We start from the raw sequence: 12,235 nt of genomic DNA on the forward strand, positions 1-12,235 counted from the left end.
TTCCTGCTCCTGAGTATGAAGAAGATGCTTCTATGGGAGAAGCTGATGCTGAAGATCGTCCTACTGAAACTATTCCTGTTGAGGAAAATCATGTTGATAATCTGACAATGGAAGCTGCTGCTGAGAATATTGTCCCTCTAGAGGTTATTCAGAAGAACCAAGCTGAGCTAGCTTCTCGCATGAACAAGTAAGAGGACACCAATGCTGAGTTTCACTCTTTCATGGAGAGGCAGACTGAGAGCAATGCTGGGATTCATGACATGCTGGCCAAGATTATGTCTAAGCTAGGGTCGTCTTAGTCCTTTGTGTCTTAGTTGTTTCTTTATTTCTTGCATCTGTCTTCTATGCATCTTCCTTGTATTTTCTGACAATTCTCCTTTGCAATCAATGAAATTATCCTTCTTTTCTCTCATATTATTTTGTTTTTTCATCTGAATCTTTTGTGTTTTTTGATGTTATGAAAAAAAGGGGGAGAAAATGTGATAAATGATCTGACTTATATTATCAGTTGCTGGGAGAAAGTCTCTACTTTTCTAACAAATATTTGCAAGTTCTGTGTTTTTGAGTGTTTTGCAAGATTGAAGACAATCTTGAAAAGCTCAACATGAGAAGCAAAACCATGGGGAAAAGCAATTCTGTAAAGAACATGCTCATGAAAATTGAAGCAAGCTGAGTGCTATGAAGCTTCAAGATCAGAAGGAAGAATGCTGTGATATTCTGATGATAGAATATACTCTAACTCATTCTTACTCCTTAAATGTTCTGATGCATGTTTTTTATATGCTCTGAAACATTATTGTTTATGCTCTGATACATATTATATGTTCTGATACATATTTTATGTTCTGATTCATTCATGCTCTGACTTTTTCCGTGTAGTTTGTTTTGTAACATTTCAGAATGTAGAGATGCTTTGATGATGCTATGGTACATTCAACAATGTTCTGATACAATCTAGCATGAAATGATCCAAGAGGAAATTCAAGCTCTGAAGCTGTCCTATGGAAGCAAGAAGCAGAAGCTATGAATGTCCTGAAGATCTAAGTGTAACGCCCCGACTTTAATTAATTATTTAACAATTAAATCAAGGATTTATTCGTTGGAATTAGTCGAAGTCGGTATTTATCGGTATTATTCTAAAGGCGTAAATTGGATTAATATGTTATTTTGAGCAGTTAAGTTGTGGTCGGATTTATTAGTCGGATTAGTCAGAGAAGTACAATTGCGAGTTGGTATTAATTAAGTTAAGGAGAAATTGTAGTTGGGGAATATTATTGGGAATAATATTCGTTATGTTATGTGATTATTCAATTATGTGTGTTATTTGACTTAATTATGTAATTAGAGTAATATTATGAATTGGGCCTATATAGAATATGAGATTGGATTGTGGGTTAAGCCCAATAAAGAAAAGAAGGATAGTAAGAGTTAGGATTTTAGAGATTAAACCTCATAACTCATTTTGTGGAAAAGAAGAGAAAGAAGAGAAAGAAGAGAAAGAAGAGAAAGAAGAGAAAGAAGAGAGGAAGAGAAGAAAGTTATGGCATGAAGAGAGGGATGACTCCATTGAAGAGGAGGCTTTTGCTAAGGTAAGGGTGGGGTTCTTACTCTCTAAGGGTTGGCATGATGATGTATATGGTGGGTTAGATTGTATGTTATTCTCCATGGAAGTTGTGTGTAGAGATGTTAGGGTTTATGAACAAATGTGTAAATTCATGATTTGAAATGTGTTTTAATTGATGTTTGATGATTGTTATGATGTTAGAAGATCCATAATATGTGTTGTATTTGTGTTTATAACATGTATTCCATTGTTGTTCATGATGGTTGGTGTTTTCAGCTTGATTGGTTGGTGAATACATGCATTTGCATATGTCGAGTCACATGTGAATTGCATTTGAGTCTTATTTTATTATGTTTGTGGTGATGTGTTAACTTGATGATGAGATGTTTATCATGATGTGTTGGAATCTTACTTGTGAATTGCATAAATTATCATGGTTGATTGTTGACATTGATGCCATTTCATGAGTTGATTAGGTGATTTGCATTGTTGAGATGATGATTTGTTTGTTGTGACATGACGATATTATAATTGTGAATTTGAATATGTTGTCTCAATTGATTAATGACATTATTGCCGTTTTTGAAAGTTGTATTATATTGATAAGTTATTTTGCGATGAAAATATGTTGTGAGGTGTTATGTGATGCGAAGTGGTGAAAGTATGTATGATCTATATCTCCTATATTAATTATCATGCATTCCTTTATATTTTAAGATATCTCACCCCTTTGCTGATATTTCCCCTACCATGGGAAATGGGCAGGTACTCAAGATTAGCCGTGGTTGTTCGAGTTCGTTTATGTGAAGTCTTGACGTTGCTTTATGGCAAGTTGAGTCGGTGTCCATTGCTCTGATACGTAGCACTCGGGGGATTAGTCGTTATTATATGATTATTGTATTCCATGATAACATTGTGTTAAGTTGAATATAAAGATGTTTATAAGTTTAAGTTGTAAGTGGTGAATGAAGTTTTGTTCCGAATGCTATGTATCTTTATTAAGTGCAATATAAGTATGTTTGTTTGGTTAAGTCGAATTGTGACATCCCATCTTTGATGAATATTTTTTTAAATGCACTCTGAATTTTGCTTATAATTGCGGGGTAGAAATGGGGTGTTACACTAAGCATATGTGATCGTCTCAACTGAAATGGAAAATACTCAGAGAAGTCCTTTATTTATAAATTTCTTCCAGTATTTATTTCAGGGGGGAGATTGTTAATCTCAGGGGGAGACATATTCACACATTATATTTATATGCTTATGCTATAACTGTGTAATTGTCTTTAGCCGTCTGATATTCTGATTGCAAATTCATATCATTTATATATGTTTTGTCATCATCAAAAAGGGGGAGATTGTTAGAACAAGATTTGTTCTGATCAATATTCTTAGTTTTGATGATAACAATGTATATGAATTTCGTATGAGATAATGTGGTACTCTAATACTATGCAATTTCCATTTCAGGAATTATATAAAGAGTATGCACAAAATCAGCGCAAGAAGCACTGACTCAGAAGGTTCAGCATGCAACATCAGAACATGGTCTGGCAAGACATCAGAAGATGGTCAAGCAGAATCAGAACATGGTCTATGGAAGCATCAGAAGAACTTGAGATCAGAAGCAGAAGCACTGAAGCTCTCATGGTATCACGCTCAGAAGCACTTCAAGGTCAGAAGACAAGAAGATGCTCTGCACCAAGCTGTATTGACTCTGAAGATTCAAACGTTGTATCTACAAAAGATCAAATCAGAATCAAGTACAAGATGGCAGGCTACGCTGACTGACAAAAGGAACGTTAGAAGCTATTAACGGCAACGTCAGTAGTCACAGCGAAAGCAAGGCTCGAGGTAGTTGACAAAAAAGTGAAACATTAAATGCAAAGCTGTACGGAATACGCAAAGCATTAAATGCTCCCAACGGTCATCTTCTCAAACGCCTATAAATAGAAGTTCTGATGAGAAGCTGAATAACAACTCTTGCGCAAACTTAGAAAAACGCTGTCAAATTCAAAAGCTCTCAAACTTCATCTTCAACCTCACTACATTGCTGTTGTAATATCTTAGTGAGATTAAGCTTAAACTTTAAGAGAAATATCACAGTTGTGATTATAGCTTTTAAGAAGCATTGTTATACTCTTAGAAATTGTTTATTCATTTGTAAAGGACTAGAGTGATCAGGTGTGATCAGAATACTCTAGAAAGTCTTAGAGGGTATCTAAGCAGGTTGTTCCTAGAGTGATCAGGTTGTGATCAGAATACTCTAGAAGACTTAGAAGTTGTCTAAGTGGAAAACCATTGTAATCTTGTGTGATTAGTGGATTAAATCCTCGGTTGAGGTAAATCACCTTGTCAAGGGTGGACTGGAGTAGTTTAGTTAACAACGAACCAGAATAAAAATAATTGTGCAAGTTGTTTTTATCTTACAAGTTTTGAAACTACACTTATTCAACCCCCCCCCCTTTCTAAGTGTTTTTCTACCCTTCAGTAGTGACGTAGGATATATGTAAATTAGAGAATATTAGGTGAATGATTTTGGTTAGTTGTAATACATTAGTGATTAAACCAAAGACTAAGTTATATAGGGTTATAAGACTATCCTTGAATTGGCTTGATGTGTCGATTTGTTATGATGACTTTGTTAGTTCGTGAAACAGAGTAATTGTGCCGAGTTGTCGAAACATGACGATATTTGTGATGAATTGTAATACGTGATGTTTTATATATATATATATATATATATATATATATATATATATATATGTGATGATGATTTTGTGACTAAATGAAGGTGAAATATTATAGTGACGTGAATTACCTCGAATAAATGGTAATGTGATTGTGATATAGGCTTATGCTTCGTGACGATATGTGATTTTGATAAGTATGTTGTGTTCTCTTGTTTGTCGAGTCACATTCCATATGCATACTATGTGACAACCTGAAAACTATGGCAAACATGACGGGCCAAATGGCAATTGGTGACGGGGGCTGAAGCTCCGATTGGTACCACATACATATACATGAGTCATGTCCCATGTGTATTATGTGATTCATATTTGTGACGTTTTGTGACTATATCGTGATTGTATTCCGTGACTTGTTAAATGATGAATGTATGTGAGAATGTGAATAGATGATTTTGTGAGTAGTATGAGGATATCAATACTTGCGAATGCGATTAACTGAACATGTCTTGTGTAACTTATATGTGATGTATCGTGAATTAGCTTGCAAAGTAAATGAATGAGATTTATATGTAATTGATGTGAATATGATCTATGGTGACTTGTTGTGAGATGTAAAGTATGTGAGATTTGTGAATTAGTGAAAGCATGAAGTGTATAGCAATATTAATACTTGAGATGTGATGACTATATATGCCTGGATCCTAATATACAATTTATCATGCGCTCACTTATATGATTTGATATCTCACCCTTTTCTCTTGTTCGCCATTGACTTTATATTGGTAACATGGAGATATTCAAGTATGAAGATTTAGTTGTCGTTAACCGAGTCGGTTGTCGCTCTGATACGTAGCACTCGGGGGAATGATTTATGATGTTTATGATTGTTGTTGTTTATTGTTTTATCTTAGCTAAATAAGATGTTATTTGATTCAAAGATTGAGAACTATGATTCCTCTATATTCTAATAAAAGAAGTTACCTTGTTTTGAAGAGTATTATATGCTGAGTATTTATTTTATTGATCAAAGAAAGTGCTATGTATCCGCTAAATGCGATGATGTGATTTATTGTTAAATGAATATGTGACGCCTCATTTGTTTGTCGAGAAATTTTTAAATACTCTGATATTTTCCGCATTATAATTGCCGGGTAGATATGGGGTGTTACACCGGCCCTGAATCACACGGTACAATAAGTTTCTATTTTTATTGTGATTAATCAATTTCAAGAAACTTGATAATTTATTAATAATTTCATAATCCTAATATATTAAGTAATCGGTAAACATGCCACATTTTCTAAGAGAAAAAGAGGTAAACATGTTGTGCATACAACGGAAAAAGACATCTTCACTATTCGCCATTGCATACCTTCGACTTGGGGTGTTCCCGATTCATAAACTGCATTGAACTGACCACATAAATAGTGCAATGAGTTAAAAGGTAGTGCATTGACAGTGTAAAATAATTTTACACTGTCATCCAATAGAAAATCATAAATGTGTCATGTCATTAAGTTTTTTTAAATAAAAAAATAATTTAATTGAATACATGTGTGGTGATTGGTTGACCGTGTAAAAATATTTTACACTGTCAGTGCATCACTAGTGCAATTCAGTTTGTGATAACCACATTAATAAAAGGTCAATTAACGGGTAAAACAATTCTAGTTCGGATATAAACCAATTTAAACTAGTTTGTATGGTTTAAAATCAATTTGTAATTACAAACCAATTTTATATTATAAACTGAATCAAGTTACTTTAAAATTTTATTTCAAATTACGCGTTTTTGAAAATATAGGTTACAACAGTCATCAACATTGCAAAATCCATTAAATCAAATTTCTGGAATCTCATTAAGTTTTGAAAATCTTATATTTATTTATTTAATTAATGTTTATAATTTATAGTATTAAATAATCACACAGTACAATAAATTTCATCTGATTGGAGACGCTAGATTTTCTTGCTTATAGACAAACTTTACTGATTACTTAATATATTGAGATTATGAAATTATTAATAAATTATCAAGTTTCTTGCAATTAATCTACTATTAAGTTATTAAAAAAGAAGTCCATCATTCTACCTAAATTATCCTTTTTGTTTCAACAATTTACAAAGCAAAAAGGATTAAATTGTCTTTTCATAATCCAACCATTTTATTCAACTTCCAAACAAACCAAAATGCAACACATGTTCCTCAATCTTTTACATTTCAAATTATCATTTTTCTTTTCTCTCTCTCCAATATTTTCACTTTCATTTTAATTTTTTCTCTCTCAATTTTCTCTTTTTCTTTTTTTTAAATATAAATATATTAATAAATTGAATTAACAATTATTAAAAATATTATTTTCAAATTTCAAAATTTTCATAATTTTAAAAAAAAATATTTTCAATTTTTTATTTTTCTCACTGATCATTATCAGCAAAATACCTATTTTATTTTGGTTAACATTATATTTATTTGAAACACAAAATTCTTATTTTCAAATGTCAATATTTCTATTTTCTCGTTGGAAAATATTAGTAAAATACATATTTTATTTTAATTAACAATTGGTTTTATTTGAGACATAAAATTCTTATTTTCAAATGTCAAAATTTTTATTTCTCTCACAAGACACTATCAATAAAATATCTACATGTTTATTTAAATAAAATTTATATGGTATTAAATAAATTTGTAACGGGACACGATCAATTAAATTCACGCAATATTTTTTTTATAAATATTGCTTTCAATATGCACTTGAGTATAAAACCAACATACAAAATTATTTTAACCTATGCAAATACATGAATATCATTATTCTTTATACAATTATGTTTATAATTTAATATTATGAATATCTAAACAAATTATATTATATTATATTTTATATATATATATATATATATATATATATATATATATATATATATATATATATATATATATATATATATATATATATATATATATATATATATATATATAATATCAAATAAAAGTACTCGTGCAAATTAAGATTTGCTCTGGTTTTGGTAACTTTCAAACCCGGATTAAAATTAAGGTCGGTCCCCACATTTTAGAGGTCCATGGCAGAAAAAAATAGTCCCCAACATAAAAAAAAGTTTAATTGCAATTTTGGTCCTTTGTTATCCGTTTTTTGTGTTTGGTCTCTCTATTTTAAAATCTTGAATTTTAGTCTTTATGTTTTAGTTTTTTGAGGATTTTGGTCCCCTACAAATTTAAAGGCAATTTTAAATGAAATGACGCTCATTGATGACGTGTCAGACTGTTCAAAAAAAAACTAATTTTATTTAAGATTTATGTTGAATATGTCATCAATTTGAGTTTCATTTTATTAAAAATTGCCTTCGAATTTACAAGGGGCCAAAATCTTTTAAAAAAACTAAAATAAAGGGATTAAAATTCCAGATTTTAAAATAGGGGAACCAAAATCAAAAAAAAATAATAATAGGGGGACCAAAATTGTAATTAAGTCTTAAAAAAATAATTTTATAATTTTAATTATTATTTTAAGTAGTCAATGTTGTTAGATATGTTACGAAGACATGTAAAATAAGAACTGATAAGTTAATCCGAGACGCGCTAATAGCGGTGTCCTCAATAATTTTCCGCGTAATACGTTAACCTTCGGGATTTAACAGATTTTTCTCAATAAATCAATGATAAAGAATTTGCAAAAATATAAATTTTAATTCGAAATAATTTTGTGTAGAGAAATAATTTTGTGAAATAATTTAAGTTAAAATTGTATCATTGTAGGTGTAAAATTGTGTTTCTTACCCTCTCTCCAATGCTTCTCATATTTGATATATATGGACATTTGTATGTATGGTACCACTAAATCAATTCATAAAAACTAACAAAATTAAATAATTGTTTCTAATCAATTTCCATGAATTCAAATCAATCTCCAAGGTAACTATCCAAAATGTAACAGTAGGTAGGTACATTAATTTAAAATAATGAAATTTTTCATTCAAATTAAATTCATTTAATTTGATTAAAATCATTAAAGAGTATAAATGACACTATTATTTTATTTAAATATTATTTTAGGAATTATTAATAAATAAAATTTAAATGAAATATAATTTATTTATTAAAAATTAATTTAAATTTATAATAGTTAGATATATTGATTTTGAGAAAGATTGATAATTTTGTAGAATCTACTTATCAAACGGGTCTAATAAATTTGTCAATTGTATCTATTTTTTTATAAACTATTACACGTGTCCTTAAATATACTACTAATAGTATTTGATACATACATACATATTAAAATTAAAAGTTATTATTTTATAAAAAAAAATGTTATTGACTATAGTATTTATTTTTTATACGGAGTGAATTCTACCTTTTAGAATGTAATATAAATCTAAATTGACTTTATCATTGATAAACTAGGAAGTCATTCCTGGATAGACATGCTATGATACATTTCCAATTCTAATACTATTATCAAAATTATATGAATGGACATTATGATGAATTAGGGATGTCAATTGGATCTGTTAATGGGGATCCCTGTGGGGAATATCTGTACGGAGATTCAAAGTTGGGGATTTTTTTCCCCTGCGGATGGAGATGGAGGGAAAAGTTTCCCCGATAACACTTCGGGACGGAGATTGAGAAAGTATCCTCCGTCCCGTGGATTCCCCGACTCTGACGATATATTTTAATTTTTATACTTTATATTATATATATATATATATATATATATATATATATATATATATATATATATATATATATATATATATATATATATATATATATATATATAATATAATTTTACATGAAAAATATTAATGTATTGGGAAATGAAAAGTCATTAGAAGTTATAGATTTGCCACACATAATCAACCACTTGCGGTGGACGACATCAACCACTTGCGGTGGACGACATCGGTATTGTGGTAGTAAATTAGTGGAAGCACGGTAGCAAGAAGTTATGTTACTATTTATTTATTTATTTTACATCAAAAATATTAGCAACATCAAGTTCTTTTGCTTTATTTAATTATTATTGATGCAAGATGTATTTTGATTTTTTTATAAAATAAAGATGCAAATATATGCGTTTTAAAAAAAGCGGAAAAAAATAACAAAATACAAGTGTCATATTGATCAAAAAGTGTAGAAATTTTCTTAAGATTCGATCTGCGTGAATATCCGTGGGGATGGGGATGGGGGGAAATATTCCCCCGTGGCGGGGATTGGGGATGGGGATGGGGAGTAAATTTGGGGGCGGGGCGGGGAGCGGAGAAGCATCCTCCGAACAATCTCTGCCCCGTTGACATCCCTATGATGAATGAGTTTCGGGAAAAAAAAGTGATAATAGTATAATATATATTTATGCTCAGCAAACCAAGAACCAATCCGTTGGTGTACGAATAAAATTATGTTTAAAATTTCATTAACAAATATATATTTATTTCAATATATTTATTTTTTAAAATTTTTAACTGCACCTCTTAAAATTGAGGCCCTCATTTTTTTAAAACCCTGGACCGTGAGTCTACTTGCCCTGGCCTACGGTCGGTCCTGATTAAAATGGATGAAGATTTTGTATGAAGTGCATTGATTCCTTTTGATTGATAGAAATTCTCTTTGATTTAAATTATGGATGTTTGGATCCACTCTTGAGGAACTCTTTTCCGTCATTCCTTTATACTCATGATCATGGTTTAATTTTAGACAATTTCTGATTCCATTCCATGTGTTTCTTACGTATTACAAAATTGACTAAAATGTCCTCGTGCTTCTGTAGATGTACTTCTGGAAGTATTTTTTTTTTTTAAAAAATAATTTTTTTCGTAGATACATTTGCAGACGTTAAAACAGTGAAATTTGGGATTTTCTCAATTATTGGGAAAATCACAATGTTCATATATACATCTACATAACATTCGCTTTTCAAACCTTTCCGTAGATATAGCTATGGAAGAATTGATTAACTTAATTGATAAATTAATTTGTGATTTTTTCAATAATTAATTTGTAATTTAATTTGGGATTTTCCCAATCCCAAGTTTCACTATATTTTAAGGCTTCCGTAGTGAAACTTGGAATTTTCCCAATTAATTGAAAAAATTCCAAATTGTTTTCTCCATTATTTGGAAAAATCTCAAATTGAAATTTCATTATGTTTTAACACTTCAGTAGATGCATCTACGGAAAAAAAACTAAATTTTTCATAAAAATGGGGTGCTTCCGGATACATCTACGAAAGTGGTAGACAAAAATAGAATTTCGCGCGGTGTGTTAGAGATCTATGAGGTACATTGAGATATTTTCTAATTTTAGTAAAAAAAATACAATGATAAATAATAATATAAAATATTCTAAGTGAGAAATATGATGCTAATAATAGTTATGAAAAATTACCAATGCTGTATGATATAAAAAATAACCAAAATGGTATCAGGTGGATGTCGTGGGGCAAATTGACAGGTTCCAAAAAGGATGGAGGGTTAGGCTTTCGTGATCTTAGGTCCTTTAATTTGGCTATGGTGGCTAAGAGAGGGTGGCACCTTTTATCTGATCTGCACTCATTAGTGTCAAGAATCTATAAAGCAAGGTATTTTCCTCATACGTCTTTTTTCGATGTTAATATCGGTACTAATCCTAGTTTTGTATGGAGAAGTATTTGGAAAGCTAAGGATTTGTTAACCCTTTTTTGTAGGTGGAGTATTGGTGATGGGAAGAACATTCCAGTTATGGGGGAGTCCTGAATCAGAGGGTTGAATGAAGGTATGGTGAGAGGTCCCCAACAACAAGGCGTTTATGGCATGTCAGTTAGTGAGCTTTTGTCGTCATTCGGTAAATATTGAAATGTCCATGCTATAAAGCATATGTTTGATTGTGGGGTTGCAGAGGATATACTTCAAACTCCTTTGGTTGAGGATGTCGTGGAAGATAAATGGATTTGGAAAGAGGAGAAAGATGGTTGCTATAGTGTGCGTTCGGGGTATAGATTGTGGATAAAGATGCATGGTATTCCGGATTTCAATCGCGTGGAAGGGGATTGGTGTAGTCTATGGAATATTAAGGCCTCTCAGAGAGTTAAGCATCTTATTTGGAGGATTTGTAGAGATTGTCTCCCCACAAGAAGAAGGTTGATTCATCATCACGTATCTTGCCTGGTCACGTGTCCTTTTTGTCACAATCAAATGGAGGATTCGTGGCATGTTTTCTTTGGGTTTTTGGTGACTAATCGGTGTTGGCAATCGGCAGGTTTGTCCAATATTATTGATTCCCGTATTATTAATTATCATGATGATGTTGCTTCTTTTCTTCTAGATATCTGTAGTAGAGAGGATAGTATGCTGGCAGGGAGAGTTGCGGTTATGGTTGATATTTTGTGGAGAACGTAACAATATGATTTGGAACAATGAGATTGATGCTTATTCTAAACTTGGTTTGCATGCTTTCTGTAGTTGGAAAGAGTGGTTTTTGACTCAGGATAATGGAAATCGGGAACAAGTGCCTCAACATCCGCTGACTTGGATCCCTCTGTTGGAAGGCAGATTAAAATGCAATGTTAACGCAGGATTTAATATTAACCGGGGTACTACTAATAGGGGTTGGGGTATTTGAGACCATTTGGGGCATTTCATCTCTGCTGGTACCGCTTGGGATTTTGATTCCTACCCAATTCTGGAAGCGGAAGGTTTGGCCCTCAAAGAAGCCATCCTTAGTGCTATTAATTTGCATCTAGAGTATGTTACTTTCGAGAGTGATTCACAAAATATGATTCATGTCATTTGTTCTAATGTTAATGGCTTCTCTGAGTTTAGAACTATTACTTCGAACTGTACCGAACCATTATTGGAATAGTTTTGTTTTAAATAGAACCATTTGCTAATGTGAATTGAACCATTAGACATCTTTTAAATTTTTTTGGCTTAATTGCAAATTTGGTCCTCTATTTTATCTTTTTTTGTCCCCCCA

The 12,235-nt window shown here is 31.3% G+C and overlaps 1 protein-coding gene across 1 annotated transcript; it reads left to right on the plus strand.

Annotated features, from left to right (window-relative positions):
* Positions 1-11,136: 11,136 nt before the first annotated feature.
* On the plus strand, positions 11,137-11,881 carry LOC131595840 (uncharacterized). Its single transcript, XM_058868343.1, has 3 exons — positions 11,137-11,371; positions 11,519-11,654; positions 11,722-11,881. Exons 1-3 carry the CDS (start codon positions 11,137-11,139, stop codon positions 11,879-11,881), a joined length of 531 nt encoding a protein of 176 aa, XP_058724326.1.
* Positions 11,882-12,235: the final 354 nt, after the last annotated feature.

This window comes from Vicia villosa, linkage group LG1, assembly GCF_029867415.1.
Source record: "Vicia villosa cultivar HV-30 ecotype Madison, WI linkage group LG1, Vvil1.0, whole genome shotgun sequence".
In the NCBI taxonomy this organism is placed as follows: domain Eukaryota; kingdom Viridiplantae; phylum Streptophyta; class Magnoliopsida; order Fabales; family Fabaceae; genus Vicia; species Vicia villosa.

What these genes read in the sequence shown, in the direction of transcription:
- LOC131595840 (XM_058868343.1), top strand. Translation starts at nt 11,137, where the DNA reads ATGTTTGATTGTGGGGTTGCAGAGGATATACTTCAAACTCCTTTGGTT. An exon ending in GCATCTTATTTGGAGGATTT is followed by an intron (nt 11,372 to 11,518) that starts GTAGAGATTGTC and finishes GGCAATCGGCAG; the next exon opens with GTTTGTCCAATATTATTGAT. An exon ending in GTTGATATTTTGTGGAGAAC is followed by an intron (nt 11,655 to 11,721) that starts GTAACAATATGA and finishes TGCTTTCTGTAG; the next exon opens with TTGGAAAGAGTGGTTTTTGA.